At 45.1% G+C, this 27629-nt stretch overlaps 1 protein-coding gene across 1 annotated transcript in view; it reads left to right on the top strand.

The window, feature by feature from the left end:
- The window catches only part of Grhl2 (grainyhead like transcription factor 2), a 122423-nt gene that overhangs the window by 12529 nt on the left and 82265 nt on the right, over positions 1–27629 (top strand). Inside the window, exons 2-3 of the mRNA XM_032914581.1 lie at positions 20934–21129; positions 24955–25022. Coding sequence (XP_032770472.1) covers positions 20934–21129; positions 24955–25022 — 264 coding nt within the window. The remainder of the gene's footprint in view (positions 1–20933; positions 21130–24954; positions 25023–27629) is intronic.

Raw genomic sequence — 27629 nt, forward strand, 5'->3', positions numbered from 1 at the left:
GCTTCCTCACAAATGTTCCATTTCTTACTTATCAACAGATCCAAAGAGCATCTATGGCAGAGAACAAAGATACACAATGTGGAGAACCTAGCTTTGTAAAATTGTTGATCTTGCCGAAGTCATGTTGAGAAGGGCAAAAAGACCTTTAAACTTTTGCAGCAGACATGTAGGCAGAAATCAAACGTGTGAAGACCTAGAAGGGATGCTTCGGGTAGCGCCTTCAAAAGTGAGACTTGCAATCTTGGCACACATTTAGACCCAAGTGTCCACACCACCTCATCCTACTCACTGCTGGTCTGAGGTTGGATTACGTGTTTGAAATAGTCATGGAGCATGGAAGATGTTGAAACCATTTTTTCAGGGCTGGAGAGATGGCACAGTGGTTAAAAGCATTTGATACTCTTCCAGAGGACCCAAGTTCAGTTCCCAGCACCCACGTCAGACAGCTCACAACCACCTGCAGCTCCAGCTCTAAGGCTCTGTCACCCTCTCTGGTTTCCATGGGCACCCGCACATGTGACATACACTCAACACAGGCATACACATATACACATAAAGAGATGATTCTAAAATAGTTTTCTCAATTCTTGGATGTCTTAGGGTTTTACTGCTGTGGACAGACACCATGACCAAGGCAACTCTTACAAGGAAAACATTTCATTGGACTGGTTTACAGGTTCAGAGGTTCAGTCCATTATCTTAAAGGGGGGAGCATGGCAGCATCCAGGCAGGCCTGGTACAGAAGGGGCTGAGAGTTCTACATCTTCATCTGAAGGCTGCCAACAGAATACTCACTTTCAGGCAGCTAGGATGGAGGTCTTTTAGCCCACACCCCACAGTGACACACCCACTCCAACAGGCCCACAACTTCTAATAGTGCCAGTCCCTGGGCTGAGCATCACAAACCATCACAAAAAGACAACATTTAATTGGGTTGGCTTACAGGTTCAGAGGTTCAGTCCATTATCATCAAGGCGGGAACATGGCAGCATCCAGGCAGGCATGGTGCAGGAGGAGCTGAGAGTTCTACATCTTCATCTGAAGGCAGCTAGGAGGAGGGTTATAAAGCTCAACCATACAGTGACACACTTCCTCCAAGAAGGCCACACCTACTAATAGTGCCACTCCCTGGGCCAAACATATTCAAATCATCGCACTGGATTTTTATTATATGGCTATCAGTCAGATTTTGGTATTTTTGAGACAGATAGGGTCTCACTACATAGCTGTTCTGGAACCCACTATGAGTATCAGGTTGGTCTTGAACTCACAGACTTCTTCTTGCCTCTTTCTCCAGAATGCTAGATTAAAAGCGTATATTACTACCAGTAGTACCACGCCCGACTTAGATTAATATTTTACTATTTGTTTTGTGTGGGAGATGCATGTGTATGCATGTGTGTGTGCATGTGTGCATGTGCATCTGTATGTATATATGTGCATGTGTGTATTTGTATGTATGTGTATCTGCATGTGTATATGTGTGTATGTGTGTATTTGTATGTGTATGTGCATGTGTGTATTTGTATGTGCATGTGCATTCGTATGTATGTGCATCTGTATGTGTATGTATGTGCGTGTGCATTTGTATGTGTATCTATGTGCATGTGTGTATTTGTATGTGCATGTGCATTTGTATGTATGTGCATCTGCATGTGTATATGTGTACATGTATATTTGTATATATGTGCATCTGTATGTGTATATGTGTGCATATGTAGAAGCCAGAGGAAGATATCATCTATCCTTACCTTTTCTTCTCTGCTTTACTCCCCTGAGACAGGGTAGCCCACTGAGTTTGGAGCTGATCAGTTTTCAGCTTGGCTGTCCTCCAGCAATCCCCAGAGATCCTCCTGTCTCTGTCCCCTCTCCCCAGCTCTGGGCTGTAAGTGTGAACCATGCCAGGCTGTTTAAATGAGAGCAGGAATTCTGAACTCAGATCCTCATACTGCAGAGCAAGTGCCCTTACCCACTGATCATTTCCCCAGCCCTGGGTTGTTTTATAATCACTGTTTTAAAGCACTTGTATAGAGAGTCAGCTCCAGAGACTCTGGGATGGGCCAGTGCATCTGAGAATAGGTCCCGATATTCAGCCCTCTTTCTTTGTCACTTAAACTATGACATCAATCAGCATTTACACTTCAGGGAAGGATGGGACTCGTCTCTGAGCTGACCGCTGGTGAATAAGCTCAGGATAAACAATGCCTGTGGCTGAGCCCAGATGAACCTCACTGGCCTCGAGTGTGGAGAAACCAGACACACAGTTAGCACCTGCTGCAGGCTGAGTCCTCGGAGCTGACACAGGCTACTGATGTAAGGTTTAAGGATGTAATTAGAAGGGAAGAATCTAAGAAATCTCACCCATCTTAGAAAACCAGTGCCATTTCATGGCTGGCTTCCGTTCTTCAGGTAATTAGGGAGATGGAGACAGGCGAGGAGACAAGTCCTCGGGTGTGTGCCCCCTCCTTGTAAAAGGGGTGTCACTGTTTTCATCTCTCAGCTCCGTCAGCCTTCTCTCCATCCCCCACCCCTCTGCCTATCAGTGGTGAGGGAAAGCTTCAGTGGTCATCTGAAAAGTAGCAAGAGGGGGTTGGGGATTTAGCTCAGTGGTAGAGCGCTTGCCTAGCAAGCGCAAGGCCCTGGGTTCAGTCCCCAGCTCTGAAAAAAAGAAAAAAAATTTTAAAAAAGTAGCAAGAGGGCTTGGCTGTTAAGGGTCCTTGTCATCCAGCCCGGCCACCCAACTGCCCAAATTCAGGAACCCACATGGTAGAGCTTGTCGCACAGATTGTTCTCTGACCTCCACACCAGTGCACACTGTGCCATACACTTGTGCCGTCCTAGCTTGCACACACTGAATAAATGTAATAATACAAATTTTAGAAAGTAATGCTATTTCAGATGAGTCAATTTTTCAAGAATAAATTTCCAGAGCTGTGTAATTAAGCTACACTTTATATTACATTTTGTTGTTGTTATTGTTGTGGGTGGTATTTTTGTTATTGTTGGGTAGTATTTTTGTTATTGTTTTTATTGTTGGTGCCATTTTTGTTGCTGCCGGTGGCATTTTTGTTGTGGTTGAGGTGGCGTTTTTGTCGTTGGGGTGGTATTGTTGTTGTTGGGGTGATGTTGTTATTGGGGTGTTGTTGTTGTTGTTGAGGTGGTTTTGTTGTTGAGATGGTGTTGTTGATGTTGGGTTGGTATTGTTGTTGGGGTGGTATTGCTGTTGTCATTGGGGTGGTATTGTTGTTGCTGTTGGGGGTGGTGTTTTTGAGACAGGGTCTTGCTATACCAGTCTTCACTTTGTAGACTAGACTGGTCTCAAACTGGCGGCAATCTCCCTGACTCAGTCTGTTGGTTAGTTTTATGTCCACTTGAAACAAGCTATGGTCATCTGTGAAGAGGAACTTTTAATTAAGAAAATACCTTCAAGCCAGGAGTGATGGGGCAAGCCTTTAATCCCAGCACTCGGCAGGGGCAGCAGATCTCTGAGTCTGAGACCAGCCTGGTCTACAGAGTGAGTTCCAGGACAGCAGGGCTACAGAGGGAAACCCTGTCCAGAAAAACAACAACAACAAAAAGAAAATAAGACTGACCTTTAGGCAAGTCTGTGGAGTATCTTCTTTATTAATTATTAATTTATTAATCATGTATTAATTATTAATGATTGGTGTGGGAAGTCCCAGCTCACGCGCAGTCCTGAGTTATATAAGAAGCCAGTAAAAAGCATCTTCTATGGCTTCTGCTTTGGTTCCTGCCTTGAGTTCCTGTCCCAAAGATGTCTCTAGATGCTGGACTATCATCTGTGAGGGATAAGCCTGTCCTCTGCAGGCTGCCTTTTAATTTCGACTCAGGGAGGTCTCATGACTTAGGAGTTCTAGATTGTAAACTGGCCACGGTGGCTCACCCACAACCCTAGCAGGTGGGAACAGAGGCAGGATTATCCTCTGTACTGCTGAGTTAAAGCGTTAAGACCCCCTGCCTCAAAAGGAACAAAAGCAGCTCAGCTACAGGCTGTCCCCCAAGGTCCTGCAGGCTTACCCGCCGCAGGTTATACCTGTGGTTGAAGGTAATGTTAATGGAAACTTGCAGTTTTTGGAAGCCACATCAAACCTCTCCACCAAGACACAATTTGGGCATATCTAGAGCAATTAGGAATTTAGGTGAAAGTGTATGGCCTCCCCAGCAGGAGAGTGTCCACAGTCCGGTACCCAGTCCCCCTCTTGGCTAACTTTTTGGTTATGCGTATCTATATTTCTTTGCTAGCAGATCTAGCAAAGAGGACCTCCAAAAGTATTTCCAGTTTAATTGCTTTGGTCACCAATTAAGGGGACACATTAATTCCCGCAGAGTGTTAGGCATCGTTTCAAATGCTGTCTTAGTCACCTAGGATTTGCAATACCCCCCCTCCCACCCCATATACACTGTTTATATGTTGAGATATTGCTTGTTGCTCACCATGGTCTGTCTTTGGGCTGTTCCTCAGAGATTTTAAATTCTTAAAATATTCATCTTCTTTTGTTTTATTTTATTCTTTTTATCTTTCCTTTTTTTTTTTGGTTGGGGTTCTTTTTCTTGTTTTTATTATTTTACTTATGTGTATAGGGGAGAGGGAAGTATGTGCACATGAATGCATGTGCCAGCAGGGGTCAGAGGTCAGACCTCCAGAGCTGGAGCTGATGTAAGCTTCCTGGTGTGTGTGTGGGGGGCTGGGAATGGAGCTCAGAAAGAGCAATGTGTGCTCATAACCACTGATCCACTTCTCCAGACCTCTTGGATTTTCAAGAGAGTTCCTCTGTGTAGCCCTGGCTGTCTCTAAACTCGCTCTGTAGACCAGGGTAGCTTCAAACTCGGAGATCTACCTCCCAATGCTGGGATTAAAGGCATGTGTCCTCACCTCCCAGCAAACTGTTGTTTTGCTTTCTTTCTTTCTTTCTTTCTTTCTTTCTTTCTTTCTTTCTTTCTTTCTTTCTTTCTTTTCTTTCCTTTTTAAAATTAGATATTTTTTTTACTTATATTTCAAATATTATTCCCTTTCCCGGTTTCCTGTCCATAAGTCCCCATCACCCCCCCCAATATGGGTGTTCCCCTCACCCACCTCCTTGTTGTTTTTCTTAATAAGTTTTTCTTTGCCCTAAAATTAAATATGGACAAACATATAAACCCTCAACATTCCTATCAAATTAAATTAAAGTAATTAATTTTTTTACTGCTAAGAGTTGAGCCCAGGGCCTCAGACATACTAGATAAGCACTTCATCGCGTGCCCACACGTTTTACTCTGTGTCTTCCTGTGGTAGCTTCAGGGCTGTTGGGAGCTTCCATCCGTCTGGAGTTGGTCTGATGAAGAGGAGGCAGACTGTGTTCCTGCTTGCTTTCCTAGGTGGCCAGTTGACTGGAAATTCGAACTTTATTGCCTATCTCATTTCTGTGTGGACTTGGGACATTTCCTTAACTGGCATCTCTGCCCCAGTGTGTGCTTCAGGAGGCTGCAGGCTCAGTGTGTGCAGGCTGCCGTGTCTAGAACCCCGGTCTTGCTGCTCTTTGGGAAGCTTGCTGAGTTTTGCACATGAGCTTTAAAATCCAATTCTGTTTGCCTCCATGGAATCCTCTTTTAGAGATAAGGGGAGAGGGGAATATGTTAAATGCTTTGGATACCTTTGGTATCCCACCGCCATTTTATTAATATGCATATCCTGTACTAGCAGGATGACTCAATGGGTTTGGGAGCCTACCACCCAGCCCGATCCCCGGGACCTTCACATGTGCGCCATGGCATGCACACACCTCTCCAATACATGAACATATGTAATCACAAGAGCGGTTATTCATGTGAGAATGGCTCTCCTACCCCAACCTGGCATGCTGGTAACTAGATTCACGGCCTGGTACATGCCATGAATGCCAACAGCCAAATGTGTTTGTTTGTTACACCGATTTAAATAAATATTCTTTGAAGTTCCTTGGTATCATTAAAGTATTTTCCTAACATAGTATTCACATTTTTATTAAATTATTATCATGCTTAGTTTTTAAATTTTCTTAGTGTGGCGATCTCAGTCTATGGTGTTATAGTTGGTAGTAGTTTATAGTGAATCTTTGGTGTTTTCCAGACAAAATACCTTATTGTATGCAAATGATGTTTCTCTCTGACCCTTCTGAGTTGTTTTTGTTTTTTTAGTTCTTCCCCGACCCCCAAGGTTTCTCTGTGTAGCCCTGACTGTCCTGGAATTACTCTATAGACCAGACTGGCTTCGAACTCAGAGATCTGCCTGTGCTTGCCTCCTGAGTGCTGGAACTAAAGGTGTGAGCCACCATGCCTGGCTTCTACCTTTAACATTTATTTTTAAAGATTTAGTTATTTATTTTATATATGAGGGCATCAAATACCCATTACAGATGGTTGTGAGCCACCATGTGGTTGCTGGGATTTGAACTCAGGACCTCTGGAAGAGCAGTCAGTGCTCTTAACCACTGAGCCATCTCTCCAGCCCTCTTTAAAAACGTTTCTATCTCCTGTCTGTGAAATAGGAAGCTGTGGTAGCTTCCCAGCTATTGCCTCATTGGACTCTGGTCTCTTGCTAGAACAAAACTGACATTCTGGGTGGTTGACTGGGATTCATCCTGAGGGTTCCATAGGCTGTAACTCCCAGATCAGATTGCCAGCATGGCTGAGCTCCAGGGGAGGCCCTTTCCAGATCTAATTTTCTGGACTCTTGGCTTGCTAGTTGTCTCTGGGGTTCCTCCCAATACTGTCACATTATAGAAGTTATTTCAACAGGAATTTGGGAGGCATGAATGCTACTGCAACTATTAATGATGATTTTCATGAACATACTTTTTCTTATCTTCCTTCCTCTTTTCCCTTGGTGCTAGGGAAGTACTGTACCACTAAGGGGTATCATAGTCCCATTAATAGTGTGTCGTGATATTCATAAACTTTTCAGTTGTTTGAGCATTCTTTTTCTTTTCCCAGTTTTTTTGAGACAGGATTTCTCTGTGTACCCCCCAGCTCTCCTGGAACTCGCTCTGTAGACCAAGCTGGCCTCGAATTCATAAAGATCACCTGCCTCGGCCTGGAACATTCTTCTATGATCACAGTATACTATCAGTCTTTGATAATAGTTTCATTTCATCAGCTTGGGGGGAATCTAATTATTTTATTTTTATTTTGAGAACAGCATCTCACTATGGATTTCTGGCTAGTCTGGTGCTTACTATGTAGAGAGATCTACCAGCCTCTGCCTCCTAAACTCTGGGATTATAATTCTTGAAAAATTTCACTTTTGCTCTGTGGTAGTGGTGCATGTGTTTAATCCCAGCACTCAGGAGGAAGTGAACCTCTGTGAGGGGACCTCTACAGAGCGAGTTCCAAGACAGCAGGGCTACACAAAGAAACCCTGACTCAACCAATGAACAATTTTTTTATTTTTATTGTATGCGTATGACTATCTTGCTTGCTGGCATGTTTGTGTAGTATTTGTGTGCAATGCCCGAGAAGGCCAGAAGAGAGTGCTGAACCCTGGGAACTAGAGTTATGGACAGTTGTAATCAACCACGTGGGTGTTGGAGAATTGAACCCAGGTCCTTTGGAAGATAAACAGTGCTCTTGACTGCTAAGCCACAGGAGTATAATTCTTTTACTTTTAAACTCTTGTTTAACTTTTGTTTTTAATTTGAATGTTATATGATGTGTGTATATGCATGCCTGTGCACGTGTATGCACATGTGTGTGTGTACGTGTGTGTGCATGTGTGCATGTGACTGTTCCTTTCTAGAAGGATCCAGAACCTTACATGTACTAGGCAAGTTCCTTACCACTGAGTACATCCTCGGCCTAAGGCACATATTTTGGTTGATAATGCTCTGTCTGTTCATCTCCATTGCGTTCTGTTGTGAACTTGTGTAGTTACTTAATCTTTCGGGGCTTCACGGTTCCCCTATATAAAAAGTAAGTGATCTTGTCTCCTAGCCTTGGGGGTGAGACGTGTCCCTGTAGTTCACAGGCGTAGCCAACAGTGAATGTGAGCTATGACTAAGTGTGCCCCTCCTCACAGCTGGCTGTCCTCCATGAGTGCACTTCCCTTCACTGTGGCGTGCTGCCTGGGCTAGACCAGCTGGTTAGAATGAGTTGGGTACCATTCTTACAGTCTGCAGCTATTCCTACACTGTTGGAATTGCCTATTCCATGAAGGTTACTAGAGCCTATGAGTGTCCTCAGATGACCCTTTGGTTTCTTCTATGCTTCCTTTGTCTGCTCAGACTGTGGGTCGATGGCCCTGTTAGCGCTTGTAGTTTGCAGAAAGCACCTATCCACGTCCTTCTGACTTCTCCCCCTTCATCAGACTTAACTCTCTTAACTCCAGGCTAACAGTTCCCTATCACACACTCACACACTGTGGACATATTACTAGAAAACCTGGGTCACAGTAAAATTGACTTATGCAGGAACTCCTACAGTTAGAACTGGAAGTGATGGGAAAAAGCCGAGGTGTGTCTGTTGTACCTTATACATGGACCTTATACAGGTCCTCCAAGAGCCAGACACAGAGGTGAGATCAAACATTCAAAGATTTCATTAGGGAAGTCCCTGTGAGGCCGTGTAGGGAAGGCACCAGGAAAAGCCCCAGACCCTTAGGGAATCTGACCATGAGTCCAGACCAGCACTACAAAAAATGTTCTCAAAGTTTAGTGTTCAACTTCCTGCCATCGGGGGAGTTAGCCACTTCAGTTTCTGGCTTGGAACAGTCCCCAGCACGCCTGGTCCCTACAAGGCTTCTTTCTCCAGAGCTGGAAGCTTTGGGATACTCTCCAGTGCCTGCCACAAAGTCTAAGTCTCTGAGCCAGCAGAGATTTTGAGCAGCGTAATGACCAGCTTCCCCAGGCAGCATCCATGCGTGTGTCAGCCGTGCTGCTGGCCTTCGTGTGACAGGGCACAGCCTTGGCTTACTGTTTCCGTCTCCCCCTTTTCTCCCCTCAGCCTTCATTTCCCTGCGCAAGGCCTGGTCCCTCCAACCTCCTAGCTTGTGCAGCCTGGGAGTCCCCGGAAACCAAGGCTCCCTCTCTCCCTCCCTCCCTCTCTTCCTCCCTCCATCCCTTCCTGCCTTCCCCCTCCCCCCCACTCTCCCTCCTTCTCCCTTCCTCCCTCTCTACACACACACACACACACACACACACACACACACACACACACACACAGATATGCCTATCTTGGTGTGAACGGTATAAAATGTATTATACCTACTGAAACATTACATGAAAGAGTTCTTAGACGCTTCCTGATAATTCTGATTCACTACAATTTGGTAAAGTAAAGTGCCTACCATCCATCCTTGTAAGGTCATGTTCTCTTAGAGGGCATCTGCATATACTGACATGCATGTGTTCCTTAGCCACATGCTAATCTCACACAGAATAGGTCGGGAGAGCCCAGTTCCAGAAGGGCAAGGGTCATGGTAAGGGCATTACCTACCTTGTAAAACTGGTCTACGGACTGCTCATGTTTAACTAGTTCTCAGCTTGAATGGCACACAGATAAGTCAGCAGGTCACCAAGGGCAAAAGCTAACAGGCTGTGGTGCTGGGACTGTAACCTGGAGGTCTGACCCTGCTGCCAGGAACCGTTCCTTGCCCAGTCCCATGTCTAGTGGTTGGGAACTGGCAGTCTCTGATGTTACAAAGGATCTGCATAATATTTTCTTTTCTTTTCTTTTTTTTTTTTTTAAGATTTATTTATTTTATGTATGAGTGCATTGTAGCTGTCCTCAGACACACCAGAAGAGGGCATCAGATCTCACTACAGATGGTTGTGAGCCACCATGTGGTTGCTGGGATTTGAACTCATAACCTCTGGAAGAGTAGTCGGGTGCTCTTAACCGCTGAGCCATCTCTCCAGCCCCTAATATTTTCTTAAAATATAATTAACATTCATTTAAAAATGTATGTATGTATGTATGTGTGTGTGTATATATGCACATGTATATTTATAGTGTGTGTGCATGTATGAGCATGCACACGGAGGTCTGAGTGCTATGGTTCAAGCGTGGAGGTTGGATGAAGTCCAGTTGCCAGGTTTGGTGGCAAATGGCCTTACTTGCTGAGCATTTCACAGACCTCTCTGGTGATTTTCTTTTCAATCAAAGAAATGCGTTTAGTGGACTGGAGAGATGGCTCAGTGGTTAAGAGCACTGACTACTCTTCCAGAGGTCCTGAGTTCAATTCCCAGCAACCACATGGTGGCTCACAACCATCTGTAAAGAGATCTGATGCCCTCTTCTGGAACAGCTACAGTGTACTTATATATAATAAATGAACAAATCTTTAAAAAAAAAGAAAAAAGAAAAAAGAAAAAGAAAAAGAAAAAGAAATGCATTTAGTTTAACAGGTGAGATGATGCCCAGAAAGGAACAGCAGTTTGTGTCAGCATCTCCTGCTGGCATAGGTGTCAGCTTCACTCCTTGGGCTCTTTCTGTCTCAGTTCGTCCTAGTTCCCTTCAGTATTCCATGCTGTCATTGCCCGAGCCATGGGCTGTAGGTTCTCCCAGCCCTATTGGCATGAACACGTTGTTTTCTGTCACTCTGCGGGCCAAGGGGAGGTCAGTGTGCATGCTCTTTTGTGGTCAGCTTACACCGAGACTTGAGAAGACGTGGTACCATGGGGAAACTTGGCTTTGTGGGTCCTGGAAAAAGTACTCCATACTGAGTCCACTCCAGGTCTTCAGAAAAGTGTCCTCTAAGGGACAGGGAGTGTGTGTGTCTCTGTGTCCCTTACGTGACTATGGAGTCCTGAGTCCCTGCTTCCTCTGGGGACCATCTCTTTGTCTTTGCATTTCCAGTTTCCTTCCTCAGGCCTCTCAGTCACTACCATGTAAAGGAAAGAAGCCCCTTGGGGGAGAAACATGGTGAAAAGTCACATAGAGCTTCCTTCCTTCCTTCTGCTCCACCTCCACGAGGGTTTTGTTCTTTTGTGGGTTTTTTTGTTTTGTTTTGTTTCGTTTTTTGTTTGTTTGTTTTTGCTGTTTAGTTTGTTTTCCTACGAAGAGTCTTAATTGAGTTTATCGACTGTAGCTGCAGCGAGGGCTCTCCAAGAATCAGAGCTCATAGAATTTATTTAACCATCGAAGGGGGGTCATCAGATTGCTTACATGCACACGCCTTGTGTAACTGCTCTCCCGTGTTGTGTCTTACACTTGGCTAGAAGCTGCTTTCTCCTCTCTTGAAAAGTTAAGGTCCAGCTCTCCCAGGGAAGTCACTCCTTGCCTCAGGCAAGCTTGTGCAATGCCTGCCTTTGGGTCTCTCCATCCGTATGATCCAGCTTTCCCATCTTCCTCCACTCTACTTATGTTTGTGTCATTTCTCTGCCAACCAATCCCGAGCTGCCCCATCTCAATCCAAAACAGATCCTACCTGCCTCTGGATTGAGAGAGAACTGTACAAAGAGAGCCACCCGTGAGACAGCACCAGTGGAAAAGTCAGAAGACACAGACTGTACCAAGATCTATCCCCAAGTGAAGGAGGGAGAGGGAATGTTGGGTGGAACCACCACTGTATCTTCCATGGACGTTCACAGGGCAGGGGGTTCCCAAGAACACGCCTACTTCAGTGGTCTGCATGATCCATGCACAGTTACTGGCTGGGAAGAGTCCATAGAGAAGTGTGACCTCCCTGTCAGTAAGGTAACAGGTTCAGGGCAAGGCAGCAGAACCTTGGTCCACTCTGTTCCCTGTCCCCATGACAGAGTCCCTTCCAGTACCCTCTGCCCTATCGTCATCTGCACGTGTCACACCTACAATTGTGTATTCACCTGGAAAGGTGTCATCGGGACAGAGCCCCCGCCTTTGTCATTGCTGTCACTCAATTGCCCATCGCAGCTGCACATCCAAGGTTTTTAAATAGGATGTTCTATCATATAAAACAAACAAAAATCCACATCAAAACATGAGACCGGGAAGCCATGTCTGCTACGATGTTCATTACACCTTTACACCCCAGTGGGTGGATGGAGGGATTGGGGTCCAGGATGAGCAATGGGATGTTATCGTTGCCATAGAGAGGAATCAATCTCTGGATAAGACTATATGAATGAATGAATGAATGAATGAATGAATGAATGAATGAAGAGTGTCTTAGGGTTTTACTGCTATGAACCGACACTGTGACCAAGGCAAGTCTTATAAAGGACAACATTTAATTGGGGCTGGCTTACACATTCAGAGGATCAGTCCAGCATCTTAAAGGAGGGAACATGGCAGCATCCAGGCAGGCCTGGTGCAGGAGGAGCTGAGAGTTCTACATCTTCATCTTAAGGCTACTAGCAGAAGACTGACTTCCAGGGAGCTAAGATGAGGGTCTTAAGACCATGCCCACAGTGATACTTTCCAACAAAGCATACCTAATAGTGCCACTCCCTGGGCCAAGCATATACGAACCATCACAATGAGTCAGTAAGATTTTCCTAGATTTCCCTGGATGGCTTGCTCAGTACCCCTGACACTTAAACCAGCTCTGTGGAAGTCCCACAAACTTTGCTCAGTAAACAGGTAGATTCGGGGCTGAAGCTTTCTATGACGTTCACGTTGAGCACTATCTACAATCTTCTCTCATGGCAGTGTGCTCATGAGTTTGCAAAGCACAGTTGGCTCAGGGCTTGTGCTTCTTCCAACACTGATCTCTCCTCTGATCAAATTCAGCATCAACAGAAATGACTTTGGTCCCAGGATAATGCCGTGATCTCTCTGGTTCGCTATTTGTAAGATGAGGGATTTTTTTTTTTTTTTTGAGTAGGTAATCACAAAGTCTCCCAACACCTTTTATGTTTATAAGTGTAAAAACAGGCTCTGCAGATAGGTACATGTGTACATAGCAACCACAGGGGAGTTTGGGAGTCTCTGCTGCATAAAATGTGAGTTACCTTGTGAATTTCATTTCCTTCTAAATAGGCATTTTGGTTATAGGGCCAGTTGGATCTGGGCAGTAGAAATCGAATATTAAAACATTTAAATTATCCTGGCTTGGCATGACTGTATGTGCCTTTAATCCTAGGAGGAGCAAATGAATCTCTGAGGCCAGCTGGTCCCGCAGAACTAGTTCCGGGACAGCCGGGGCTACACAGGGAATCCCTGGCTCAACCACCAACCCCCACCCCAAAGTCAAAATGTTTATTTGTTCGCTTATTTCCTTACTGCCTGCGTGTGTGTGAGTGTGTGTGTGTGTGTGTGTGTGTGTGTGTGTGTGTGTGTGTGCATGCTCAGGCCCTGCGGTGAATGTGTAGAGGTCTGAGGACAGCTGGAGGAGTCAGTTTTCTCCACCTTGTGGGGCTGGGTCATCTAACTCCCCTCACCCCTGACAGCCAATGTCTTAACTGCTGAGTCACCATGCTGGGCACTAGAAATCTCTTCCTCAAAGGAGTCAAATGGAACTCTTTGCACATTGGCGAAGGGAGGAACGTGTTCAGTCTGCCATTGGGGGATTGTGTGACTCCCCAGGAAGAGACCAGGTTTTAGGGTGGAGCAGAGGAAGGGCCCCCAAGAATGCTTCCTGCTGTGTAAAGGAAATCTTTTCTTCCCTCGTGGTCTTCGGTCAGCCCTTCTCTTACACCTGGGGCCTTTTATTCTAGTGCATTAACAATATTCACAAATGCTGCTCAGGCAGACAAATCACGGCTGCCCCTTGATTTCAGTTTTGTGTTCTTACACAGCCTGTGACTGCTCCTCAGAGCCCTGTGCAACTAACTGTGTGTCCTCAAGCTCACTCGGTAGCCCAGGCTAGCCTCAACTCAGAAATCCTCCTGCCTGTGCTTCCTAAGTGCTGAGATTAAAGGGGTGCACCACCACATCCGGCTCAGAAATAAACCTTCTAATAATACACTTAGTAAGTCCTGGAACTGAGAAAACTACTTCAGAGACCTTGAGAGGGCTCTAGTCCTTGTCCCACACTGCCTGCTGACTGCATGACCTTGGACAAACCTGGTGGTTCAAATCTATATGAACATGGTGTCTGAATCTGGCTTCAAGGGTTTTCTTTCTTTCTTTTTTTTTTTTGGAGGGGGGAGGATTATTTGAAAACTATGTAATTTAACTTGTTTTTTTTTTTGTTTGTTTGTTTTTTGTTTTTTTTGGTAAAAGATTTATTTATTTAATGTATATGACTACACTGTCGCTGTCTTCAGACACCAGAAGAGGGCATCAGATCCCATTACAGATGGCTGTGAGCCACCATGTGGTTGCTGGGAATTGAACTCAGGACCTCTGGGCGCGAGTCAGTGCTCTTAACCACTGAGCCATCTCTCAGCCCTTGTTTTTTTTTTTTTTTTTTAAAAGTCAGATTTGATAGGTTATTTCTTTAAAGGTTTTTTAAAAAAGATTTTATTTATTTATTATATGTATGTATGTGAGTACACTGTCACTGTCTTCAGAGGAGGGCATCGGATCCCATTACAGATGATTGTGAGCCACCATGTGGTCACTGGGAATTGAACTCAGGACCTTGGGAAGAGCAGTCAGTGTTCTAAACTGCTGAGCCATCTCTCCAGGCCTTTTTTTTTTTTTTAAACAAAATGATTTATTTATTATATTTATATGAGTATACTGTGTCTGTCTTCAGACACACCAGAAGAGGGCACCAGATCCCACTACAGATGGTTCTGAGCCACCATGTGGTTGCTGGGAATTGAACTCAGGACCTCTGGAAGAGCACTCAGTGCTCTAACCACTGAGCTATGTCTCTAGCCCCTAATCTAACTTCCGTAAGATGGTTAGAATACTGTGGTGGTTTGAATAAAGATGGCCACACAGGCTCTTGTATTTGATGCTTTGTCACCAGGGAGTGGAACTCTTTGATAGGATTAGAAAAATTAGGGGGTGTGGCTTGTTAGAGGAAGTGTGTCCCTGGGGGTGGGTTTTGAGTTTTCAAAAGCTCATGCCAGAGTAGCTTCCTCTCTGATTCTGTCTGTGGGTCAGAGTGTAGCTCTTAGTTGCTGCTCCAGGATCTGCCTGCCTGCCGCCATGTTCCTCACCATGATGATAATGAATAGAGTCACCTCAGAAACTGTAAGCAAGCCCGGTCAAATGCTTTCTTTTGTAAGAATTACCTTGGTTATGGTGCCTTTTCCTGGCAATAGAACGGTGACTAAGACCCTGCCCATCAGGGGAGGCATTCCAGGAGTTAGTCAAACCTTTACCAGAAACTGTTCTATTCCCACAATGACATCTTTCTTCTCCCCAGTGCTTCGCCCCGCCTCCCATTTAGCACCTTAGTTTTACCCTTTAACCCTTTTAGCTTTGAACTAAAGTGTGTTTAGGCCATTAGGAGCTCTATGGAGCACATATGCAAACCAATGGGTCTGTAGGATTTTGTGTCTGTGTCAGCCTTTCATCACTGTGACAAAATGCCAGAGGAATCGGCCTAAAGCAGCGAAGGTTTACTTTGACAGCGGTTCCTGAGTTTTCAGCTCAGTTTGGTTCCATGGCTGTGAGCCCATGGCAAGGGGCACACAACGAAGCAAAGCTCACCTCTTGGAGGCTGGGAAGGAGAGGAGGCGGGAGGGAGACTGTGGACAAGGTAAAAGCTTTCAACTGGATCTCATCTCCCACAGTGACTCTGGCTCAGGCTGTCCTCTGGGTCACAGCCTTGTTTTCGGCAGTCCTCAATAGTCAGGGACCCAGCCCTTCAGCACCTCAGGGCAGTTTCTCTCGCCAGAGCTACTGAGTGAATGGAAGAATGGGAGGGAGATGACTGGAGAGACCTGATTATAACCGTGGCAAGTTGTCCCTTCGGCCTTATAGTAAATACTGTTCATAAACTAATCCCGATGCGGTGTGGGAGGGGCTCTGTACCGGTGCGCATAGTAGGTGTCCAGGATGCAGAGGCTGCGTGGGAGGCGGTGAAACGATACGAGAGTCAGATGGCGGCCGCTCGGATCAAGGGGCTAGCAGTGCGAGTGGGGAGAAGTGGGCAGGTCCTGTAGACAGTCTGCAGCTGAAATTCGTGGGATTTTCTGATGAGGTAGATATAAGAAACTAGGACAGCATGGATGGATTCTAAGTGTAACAAGAGGCAGGCTGGAGCCGCTATCAATGGAGAGTGGGGAGGGGCTGGGACTGAGGGCGTGGTGTTGGTTGAAGATAAGATTTTTGGCTTTCCGATTTTGCTCTTTTTTAATCTCTACCTCTAGTCAGAAGCCGCAGCTTTCTAATTAGTGTCAGTTAGGAGCATTGAGTGCATTTCTTTCATTTAATCTAAGGCACCACAGGTGAGGAAGGGGAGGTGTGGACAGGTGGTAGCTGGTTAGGACCTAAATCTACCACCATCTCCTGCACCATTTATTTGAAAACAGATCATGGATGTAGTTTAGAAGGTCTATATTAAATGCGTCTTAAGCATTATTGCTTAAGGCCCGTGAGGACTTCTAGGAGTGCTTATCAGGGGAGATATGCACATGCAGGGAGTGCACTTGGGAGTAGGGTGGAAATTGGTGCTTCTGGAAGGAAGCCAAAGGCAAAGCTCGTGAGTGATCACAAGGCTTGGGAGCCCAGAGGAAAGTGAGGAGGACCTCGGGGAGGACCACACATGGAGGTTGCTGGATGGTTTTGTTTAGTGAAATGCCACTAATGGCACCTTTGGTGGGTTGTCCTTATGTTGTTGGCAATCTTTGTGTAACGAAAATTTAAAGGTAGATCATGTAGTAATAATACACATGCTTTGGAGCTCCAGCTATAGAGAGACTATAGACTGGGACTACATATGGACTGAGAGAGAGAACCTGGAGCCTGGGCTAAGGCCTGGAGACAAGAATGGGTGTCTTCAAGGCACAGCAGGGAAGATGGTTTAATTCTCCATATTAAGCAAGTAGAAGGCACAAATTGTGAAGATTAACTGGGACTAGATAATGACAATGGAGAATAAGTATCAGCTGAGGGGGCTGGACCTGATCTAGGCAATGCTCACACTATATTCTAGAAAATGGTGTTCCATGAAGACTATTTCACCAGATTTCCACCCATCTGAAGAGGGGGAAAGTTCTGGAAGATTAATGAGAATGCCTTGAGGGGCTAAGACTGAGGCTGTCATGATGGATATGGTGACTGGTTTAACACAGCAGACACACATGCCAAGTGCTGTTTCTAGAGCTCCGCAACAAAGCCTTTGTGCATGCAGCTCCCCTTATCTCTCCAAGCAGTGGGAGGGGTGTCCCTGACAGGGATCCAGAGACTGTGGAAGCTGGCTGGCTGAGGTTGTCACCCACATAGTTCCCTTCACCCCTGCAGCCATGCTGCAGAAAATGTTAGCAGAAGTGACCTGAGCTCTGCTGTCCCCAGAGAGAGACCCAGAGATCACATTTGCTTAGAGTTCTGTGTGCGAAGCCACCCAGATTGTGAAGCCTTGGGTTTAGAAGGTTACAAAAGAATTGAGAGATTCTTAATGGACAGAAGCAAGCCAGGCAGTGGTGACACATACTTTTCATCCCAGCAGTTGGGAGACAGAGGCAGGCAGATCTCTTGAGTTTAAGGGATTGAGGCCAGCTTGGTCTATGGAGAGAGTACCAGGACTACCCAGAGAAACCCTGTCTCAAAAAACCAGAAACGAAAAAAAGAAAAGAAAAAGGAAGAAAAAAAGACTTGAGTGCAGCAGAATTAGAGTCGTCTTTCCTGTGAACAGACATTAACTGGAAGGCATTCTAGCTGGTAAGTGCCACTCTGTGCACTTTCATTTCTATGTATTGTACACGACTGTAGTCTCTGAAGAGTGAAGACAGGCATTGCACAGTTCAAAGGGAGAGCATAACAGGCCCTTGATCTATCAAGAGAAAAAAGGAAAAAAGGAAAAGAAAAGAAGGAATCACCAAGAGTTTCCTGCTAGGGGAGACACTGGGTAAATTCCTAAAGTCACCCGTTCTGTGCCAGGAAGATTCAGTCAGGAGGAAGGAGTTGGATACTAAGGAAGAGTCGAGAAAAATCTCTGCAGTGAATCAGGCCGCAGTTTCCTGCTAAATGTTAGAAATGAGCCAGCATTCTAACCAGCATCCTCTTCCTCAGGAGTGACAGAGAAAACCACCCTTATTCTTTTCAATGGCAAGGCTTTGCAAGGCCACTTCGAAAACGGCTTTCTGGGATTTGGGGTTTAGCTTCAGAGTTAAATCTTATGATTTAACGCCAAAGCGATACACAGCCAGAACCCTGCTTCAAATTTTAAATGTCGGAATATTTGTCTACATCTTGGCACAGTTATGCTATGAGACTCTTTACTACTGCACTGAGTGTTTTAGGAAAGCGTGCGTGATGCCCGGGTCGCCACAAATGGCTGGACTTCTGTTTCCTGTTTCACTTTCTCAGTGAAATATGGGTGAGGCCAGCCCCGCTAGACCCCACTAGAGGCTAGCACCATCACAGCCTGGGACCCAGCTCTCCACGAGGCCTCCCCTCTGCCTATAGACGCTTCCAGCCTGCACGTGTAACTCCAGAGTGCAAACGCCATACTCCTTTTAGGAAGAGTTTTTTTTTTTTTTCCTCCAGTGAACTTCCCAAAACATACATCTTTTATAAAAACTGTCATTCTAAAGGATGTAATGTATCAGTTTCAAAACTGTTTTCCCCTCTCCGTCCCTCCTCAAGGAGCAGCACAGTCTCCCTGTCTTTCAGCTCTGACTTGCCCTCCCACACTCTTGGCTGCTGCAGTGGCTTCCTATCCTGCCAGGCACTGTGGGTCACAGGGTCAGCCCTCTCACTCTCCATGTTCAACAGCAGCACCACCTATGGTGCGCTCAACAAATGCTTGTGGACTAGCACTAGATGGACAAATCTTGTTGTTTTCTGAGACAGGGTTTCTCTGTGTAACAGAGCTCTAGCTGTCCAGGATTCCCTTTGTAGATTGGGTAGGCCTTGAACTCTCAGAAACCCACCTACCTCTTCCTCCCGAATGCTGGGATTAAAGGGGTGTGCCATCACACCTAGGTTAAATGAGCAATTTTTATTTCCCTTTATTTATGATCTTATTTTACTATTAATAAATGATGATCAACTCTAACATGTCCCTAGAGGCACAGAAATTTAATAGGAACAACAACAGAGCATGGTGGTGGCAGTATTACTTAACTTCAGAGTTCTGCCTCCTCCCCAGGACCCACTTATCTGTTATTTATCTGTGAGGCAGGCTGGTGGGCATTGCTGTCCAAGAACACAGGTATCCGGTCAGTTTTCCTTCACCATGGGCTACTGAACAAGCAGTCACCTCCAGAGCTGTGTCAGTAGGCATTTGTCTCATTCCACGGACACTCAGGGAGACACTTTGAAACCATGTTATTTGCAACAGAGTTGGCACTGCCACCTAGATGTCATATGACAGTGTGTTAAGGGAGCTGTTACTTGAACACAGAGTATCCTTCTGCTTCTTTCAGTGAATAAGAAAAAAGAGCTATAAATGAGAGTCAGAGTTTCTCTAGACTCAGTTCCTTGACACTTTGTATCCTGATGTGCATGGGGAGCTGTAAGGACTGTGGTCTTTGAGTATGTGAGTCACTGTTGTCACATTGACCTTAAGACATTGCTGCTTTACACAAGGCTGACCTGATTAGAATTGATTTCACATCCTGTCACTTAGGGAAGTTCTCCCTGTATGCCAACAGTCTCCTCACAGGGCTTCCTTCCATGACACTGCCATATTTCGCCAATATAGTAGAATCCTACAGTGACATGGGACTCGTCGGTAGAGTCCATTCCATCACTGCAGTCCACAGCTCTATTACAATCTTATCTGTATGTAATGTGTTCTGTTTGCTAATAGCTTATGCTGCTATTCTAACTAAGAGATTTATGTTGATCTATAATTTGCTGGAAATTCCAAGCAAGGTTCAATTTAATAAAACAATTTTAATCATTAACCCATTACCTATACAAAATTAATGTTTTAAAATTAGGATTTAGTTAAAGGAAAATTATTCTCTCACAGGGTTCTATTCTAGTGCTCATTAACGAAGAATAGTTAAATTACTCAGAATAATCAGATGCAGAGAGCTGTGTTTGGAGGAGACCGACATGAACTAAGGAGATATACTTACTAGCTGGACACAAGCTGGAGTCATCAGGAAGGAGCCTCAGTTGAGGAAATGCCTCCATGAGATCCAGCTGCAAGGCATTTTCTCAATTAGTGATCAATGAGGGAGGGCCCAGCCTTTTGGGGGTAGTGCCATCCCTGGGCTGGTGGTCCTGGGTTCTGTAAGGGAGCAGGTAAGCAAGCCAGTAAGCAGCACCCTCCATGGCCTCTGCATCAGCTCCTGCCTCGGGGTCCTGCCCTGCTTGAGTTTCTGACTTCTTGATGAACAGCAATGTGGAAGTGTAGAACGAAGCCTTTCTGCCCATCCTGCTTCTTGGTCGTGCCATTTCATTACAGCAATAGACACCTTAACTAAGACATATACTACTCTTGAAAATATTTATTTGTGTGTGTGTGTGTGTGTGTGTGTGAGAGAGAGAGAGAGAGAGAGAGAGAGAGAGAGAGAGAGAGAGAGAGAGAGCTTATGTTTACTATGTGAATGGGGTGTCTGGAGAGTGACCGACCTAGAACTGTAGTTACAGATAGTTCTAAGCTACCTGATGTGAGGGCTGGGAATTGAACCTGGTCCTTTGGAAGTGCAGTAAGCACTCTTAACCACTGAGCCATTTCTTCAAGTCCAGGCTACCTTTTAAAACCTATTACTGCTCTTCATGCACAGTGAAGATGTAAGTTGAGGCTTTTAAAGTGCAGTGTGGTTGTCATTTCAGCATTAACATGTTTTATGCTGGGCAAATACAAATCAGGGTCACCACATGACCTGTATAGTATCAGCAGTGGTGGTGGTGGTGGCGGCTGTGGTGGTTGTGGTGGTGGTGGTTGTGGTGGTGGTGGTTGTGGTGGTGATGCAAAGTTCCCTGACAACGAGCCTTACATTTCTCTTGTTTTTTTACAGTAATAAAAGACTAGTGGCCTTGGTGCCCATGCCCAGTGACCCTCCCTTCAACACCCGAAGAGCCTACACAAGTGAGGATGAGGCCTGGAAGTCGTATCTGGAGAACCCCCTGACGGCAGCCACCAAGGCAATGATGAGCATCAATGGGGACGAGGACAGTGCTGCTGCCCTGGGCCTTCTCTATGACTACTACAAGGTGGGTCCCTTGGGCCAGCCCCTGCCTCCAGGCCTCATTGCACCTTTGGCAAGATGCAAGTCTTTGTTCTAGGTCAGTGGCCCTAGGCTGTCCTTTTTTTTTGTGTTTCCCCCTTCCCCCTTATGAAACCCAACTTCATGTCAACAGAGAAGTTTTAATTAAGGATTCTCTCTCCTTCTCTGTCTCTGTCTCTGTCTCTGTCTCTGTCTCTCTGTCTCTGTCTTTCTGTCTCTCTCTCTCTCTTGTTTGTGTGTGTGTGTGTGTGTGTGTGTCTGTCTGTCTGTGCAGAAGCCAGAAGAGGATGGCTGGCAGGTCCCCAAGAGCCACGTCAGCAGTTCAACTGTCAACCTTTACTTGTCTCTAGAGTTTTCAGTTTAAAAGGAACCGTCCTGATGCCTCTATGTCTGCTTTCTGGGGCTCATCCCAGTGTGTTGGTGAGGGGCTCTCACAAAATCCAGCCCTGACTGCCCCTCCCCCCTTTTTTTTTTAATTTTGGAAAAAGTCCTTAAAAGTCAATATAACATGAGAAGTAATACTGGTCACTCAGTTTTTAAAGTGTATGTCAGGAAATTAAACAAGAAACAATAGTGGATTTTAAGTGTAAAGAATTATGACCTGCCCTCTGGGAACTGTTGAAGTGTGCAAAGTCAACAGGTGGTGGTTAGCACTTCAGGAGCTGCACTGGCTGCTGTGGCTAGGAAACCTCTAGCTATGGCTGGGGAGCTGCGAGGGTGCTGGGATACTGAACTAAGAGCTAACCCCTCCCCCATTCTCCTTCAATTGTGGGGAAATCAGGTTTGGATGAACCCACCAAGAAAAATTTGGTCTGTTTCCTATTGCCTCACCTAAGACAGAGAGCAAAGTCTGAGGGACAGGCACGAGGGACTTACAGGTAGGGCCCACCAGGGCATTTTAACTGGGCAGATTGTTACCTCAGATGACTACATTATTCACTGTTAGAAAGTGCTGGATTATTTGCTGGTCTAAGTTGTTTTTCCCCTCCTTAGCTGGAGAGGATGTGTTGTCAAATACTGACACACAGGTGAGCACATCTTTAATCCTAGCACTTAGAGGCAAAGGGTCTCTTGAGTTCAAGGCCATCCTGGTTTACATAGAGAATTTCAGAACAGCTGCGGGCTACACAGAGAAATCTTGCCTTGAGGGGGAAAAAAAGGAAGAAAGAAAAGAAAGGCACAAGCATAGCTTTGATATCTGAAATGAAAGCATGTTGAAGTTTATAGAGAGTAATAGAGACAGAACTCATTAAATCAGAATGTCACTGCCCAGCCTCTCCCATTCCCGGTGCACCAATCAGAATGCTTCATTTCCCAGCCTCGCCCATTCCCGGTGCACCAATCAGAATGCTTCATTTCACAGCTTCGCCCATTTCCGGTGCACCAATCAAAATGCTTCATTTCCCAGCCTCGCCCATTCCTGATGCCGGTAGTTCTTGTTTCCAGTCTTTTGCTCAGAGAGAAATGGGAAAACATTTTTTTTGTCTTTTGTTTTGTTTTTAATGACAGAAAAGTAGTTGAAATTTGACAGTTTTAGCAATTAAAAAAAATCTAGGGGTTGGGGATTTAGCTCAGTGGTAGAGCGCTTGCCTAGGAAGCGCAAGGCCCTGGGTTCGGTCCCCAGCTTCGAAAAAAAGAACCAAAAAAAAAAAAAAAAAAAAATCTATTGACAAATCATTAAATTGTTCCTGTTTTAAATATTCGGGTCATGACATTTTTTTTGTGACTTTTATAATCAATATGACAATAATTTTAAAAGGCCTTAAAGGAATATATCAATATGTTTAGAAGAAAAACATTGTTCTTATTCATTAGTAAATTTATTTAGCGTCTGTGTATGTGTGTGTGTGTGATGCGTGTGCGAGTGTAGGCGTCTCTTGTTTGTGCCGCTTTGCTGGCCCTTGGGCCTCTGGCTGCTTATCCTGTCTCTACCCCAGATTCACAGTAAGAATGCTGAATCACATAAGTGCACCTCTGGATTCTGCCTTTTATGTGGGTTCTGGAACCCGGCTGAAGTTCCCAGGCCAGTGCTGCCTCATTACCCACTCTATCACCTCCCTGCCCTGTTGTTCTTTAAAATAGACTTTGTTGTTGTTGCGGAATGGCCATAATTTTAAATACGTGATTTTGGTGGCATACTGGGTGTGTATTAGTGAAAAAGAGAAGTTTACCTTGAGGCACAAGTAATTAGAAATTAGATTACAAAGGAACACATTTGGTTTCCCACAGGGTCAGGGGATAATTGAGCAACTGAATATGGGCAGTTGAATGCTGGAACATATGATGCTGGGTGTGTTATCTCCTCTGTACACATTTGCAAACATATTTGATTCAAGCTCAAATCTGGCTGTGATATTTGGAGCTACAGGGTGGAGAGTTTATACAAAACCGACATTACATTATACCCAAATCTACTTTCTCCTCCTCGTTTAATGACTGTCTCCTAAGTCATACGCTTCCTTACATTGCATTCGAGATTTGCTGTCATTTGCTTGAAGCATTTTAGTGCCTAAGAAAAGGACCAGTCTCTTTCTTTCTTTGTTTTTGTTTTGCTTTGTTTTGTTTGTTTTGCTTTGTCCTACGTAGCTCTGACTGTCCTGGAACTTGCTTTGTAGTCCAGGCTGGCTGCAAAATTCAGAGATCCTCCTGCCTCTGCCTCCTAAGTGCTGGGATTAAAGGCGTGTGCCACCAAGACTGGCTAAGACTAGTCTTACTACATTTGAACTGGATGTCGGAATGGTGGAGCTGACCAGTCCTCTGTCCTCATACCTTCCTGTGCTGGAGTTAAGGAAGACTTAACTGTCCTGTGAGGACAGGGGACTTTTCTCAAAGGTGCCTGTTGATGAAATAGGATAATTCTCTTCTTTTAAACTATACACTTTGAAAGTTAAATTGTTCTGACACTTGCTGTTGTTATAGTAAATGTGAAATGGTTCTTTTTGCCCACCAGGAACCTCGTGGTCTCAGAGTAGTTTGTGAGACATAAACAAGCAGGCCCTTAAAGCCCGCAGAGTCACAGGCTTTTGTATGCAACTTCCCCGGGTCCAGCTTAGGCTTGAGTATGGGTGGTCAGACTCTGGGTTTCCAACCTTGGACTCACCTTTGCCACTTCCCTAGTTCAAGCATCTCAGCTTTTGTATGTATTTGGCTGAATGGGCACCATAGGAATTCCTTGAGGAATTTAGTAAGAGGAAGTTTGCCACAAATCTGTGTTTATCTCAAAACAGTGAGAGTACTGGTTCAGAAGAAACTCTTCAAGGTTAGCCAGAAGCAAAAAAAAAAAGTCTATATACCCAAACAAACCCATCTGCAAGTAGTGGAGTTTCCTTTGCCCAGGTGGCATGCTGGCATCATGGTTAGGAATAAACTGTATCAGAAAGACTGGAGGCGAGCCTCCTCAGGCGTGGTTAGGGAATGTTCCTATGAGGTGCTCAGTATCACAAATGCTGAACTGGCAGGCCCTGCCCAGTGTCTTCCCCAACCCCTCATCAGTCTTCCTTCCAGAAAGGAAGCTTACTTCATGTTCTCAGGGGGTTGCTCTCTGTCAAGCCCATCTTCGCCCCATACACTTGGCTCTTTCCCTCACTCATTCCTAAGGCCGGGTGCACATGGCACAGTCTTCTATGTCAGCAGAATCATGGTGCTCACGAACCTACACCGGTTACCGCTTTGTTTCTGGTTGCTCTTAACCATTTTCTGACAATAACCTTCTACTTCGAAAAGAAAGCTCCTGTTAGTCTTTTGCCTGTGTTGGTGTCTCCATCTGCACATGGTCAGTAAGTCTGTCTGATGGTTTACTGCTGGTTTTCAGGTTCCTCGAGACAAGAGACTTCTGTCTGTGAGCAAAGCAAGTGACAGCCAAGAAGACCAGGAAAAAAGGTACAGTGTGAGGGATTCTGTTTGCCTCTTAGAAAAACTCTACTTCTCTGGTGTTTGAAAAAAGGAAGCCAGGCACAAAGGCATATGACAGATCTCTGTGGGTTTCAGGCCAACCTGATCTACACAGTGAATTCCAAGCAGCTAATCTACATAGAGAGACTATCCACCCTCGACGTGGCCTGAAGAGAGGCTTACTGGTTTTGCTGTTTTTGCTCACGACCTGGGTTTGATTCCCAGTGCCCATACTGTGGTTCACAACCTTCCTAACTCCAGTTCCAAGGGATCTGTCACCCTATATTGATCTCCAAGGGGACTGGACACGCAAGTAGAACACATAGATGCAGTCAGGCGAAAACATTCGTACACATAAAATTAAATCTAAAATATAACTTGAGTGGAGGTTTGGTTTTCTTTAGAAAAGGTTGGGTCAAAAAGCCTCTCTGTCTTAGGAGCCTGGGTCACAACTTGTTCTCTGGCTAGGAAAAGCAAATGGCATAGTTTTGCCTGTGCATCCAGAGGGTCTTCAGTAGTTCTCTCAGACGAAGAGCTGAGAAAGCAGTTAAAACTTCGGGGCTAGAGGTGACTGCCAGGGAGAGCCTGCCGCTGCTGAATACGTCTTTCCGCCCAGTGCCACACATTCCTGCAGTCCAGCCCTGAAGGCAGTGATTACTCTGAGATCAGGGAGGCAGCTGGTTGAGACTGGGGAGCTGCTAGCCCCATCAGGATGATAGGATGACAGGAGATCATATATCATCCTGCCTGACAAGATGTGTGGCAAGAAGACACAGATGAACCGAGACGAAAAGGGGAGAGAGGGGTGATCGCAGCTTTTTTTCTGATGAAGCCAGTTGGAACATGTAGCTTGTCACCTTGCAGCTGTGACTCAGGCTGTTCCTCCATCCTGTCTCAGCCAGCTTTACTCTGTGCTTACTCTGTGGTCAGGAGTGACTGGAGTGTCCCTTCTCTTTTGGATAAGATCGTTGAAAGAAAAACAGAGGGCCAGAAGGGACTGATGCTTTGCTCAGCTGTCGTCCCACAAATTTGCTGTGGGATGGACGGGGGCTCCTGCTGGAGATTTATACTTTGTTCTAATTACCCATTTGGGGGAGTTGTAGTTTTGAAATTGTGGTATCAAGTCCTAAAGTTAATACTGTTCTACAAGTGTAGTTCACCATAAAGTGTGATTCTTGAATCTATGATCTTTTATACTAACAATTTGACTAGATTTATATAGCTCTGAGGTTTGATTCTTTTTTTTTTTATAAAAGCCCTGAAAGATATTTTGACTTGTATGTTTGCTTAGAACTCATGTTTTTGTGGCAAGTAGAGAATGACTAAATCTGACCAGAAATAGACTAAAGAGAAGTTTGAATATTTTGGCAAAGCCAGGTGGCTTTGCCGGGTGGCTGTGTTTAAGTCTGTGTGGAAGAACCCATTTACAGCCAACCTGAAGGATGTTATCCACAGATATTGATGGTCGTGGTTACAGTTGTTAGGGAAGCCCTGAGTTACAAGAAAAGAGATGAAGGCCTGGACCGTGTTCATCTTGTTTGGGTCCACTCAGGTATCCTGTTATGGCAACATGGTCTTTTCCTGTTTGTTTTTTAACACTGATTTTATAATGGACTCTGTTTTTGAGGATCTGTTAACATCCCGTGAAGTATTCAGAACAGCAGGCTTTAGGAAACGCTGATGCAAACGGGTGGTCTGAATTTTAGCATCATTTGTCTTGTGGGATTCACATAAAACATAATGTCTAACTCCTCCTGTGTCTTCCATGTGAGCCACTCTGTTATTTGACCATAAGAACAGCTTATTGCTTAAAGCCGGGGTATTTGTAGACTAGATTTCATCCCTCGGGAGTTAACCGAGTCATTGCTGCAGGTGTGCAAGCCTCAGATGGTCAGGTATCTTTATGGAGACCCATTCTTTCTGAAGCTTCCCTTTGAAGTTCTAGATAGAAAATCAAAGCAAAAATCACCAACTCTTGCAGAGACTACTGGATTTCTTTCTTTATGAACTGAAATGGGGAGAGCTTGATTCTTGAGAAAACTAATTTTATTTAAACATTTGTTTCTCCCAGTGAAATGTGCCAACTGACCCCAAGTAGCACATGCTGTGGAAAGTAACTTAAGCTCACAACGAGGACAAGGATCCATAAAGAATGTGTGCTTTCTTTTCTCTGTTCTATGGAGAACCATTCTCAAGCGCGCCTCCTCCTTCACTGAGTGTAAGATCATTACACACACACACACACACACATACGCACACACACTTGCCCACTCACACATACACACTCACTCACACACACTCACACAAATTTGCACACACTCACACACGTACTCACACCCACTCACCCAATCACACCCACTCACACCCACTCACACACACTCACATACTCATATATACTCACATGCACACATACAGTCACATACTCACACATTCACACACACTCACCCACTCATATACTCACATCCACACACAGGCTCACTCACACATTCACACAAAATTGCACTCACACACACATACACACACTTGCCCACTCACACCCACTCACATATACACACACACTCACACACTTACATATACTCACATGCACACACATAC

The sequence above is a fragment of the Rattus rattus genome, chromosome 1, assembly GCF_011064425.1.
Source record: "Rattus rattus isolate New Zealand chromosome 1, Rrattus_CSIRO_v1, whole genome shotgun sequence".
Lineage (NCBI taxonomy): Eukaryota > Metazoa > Chordata > Mammalia > Rodentia > Muridae > Rattus > Rattus rattus.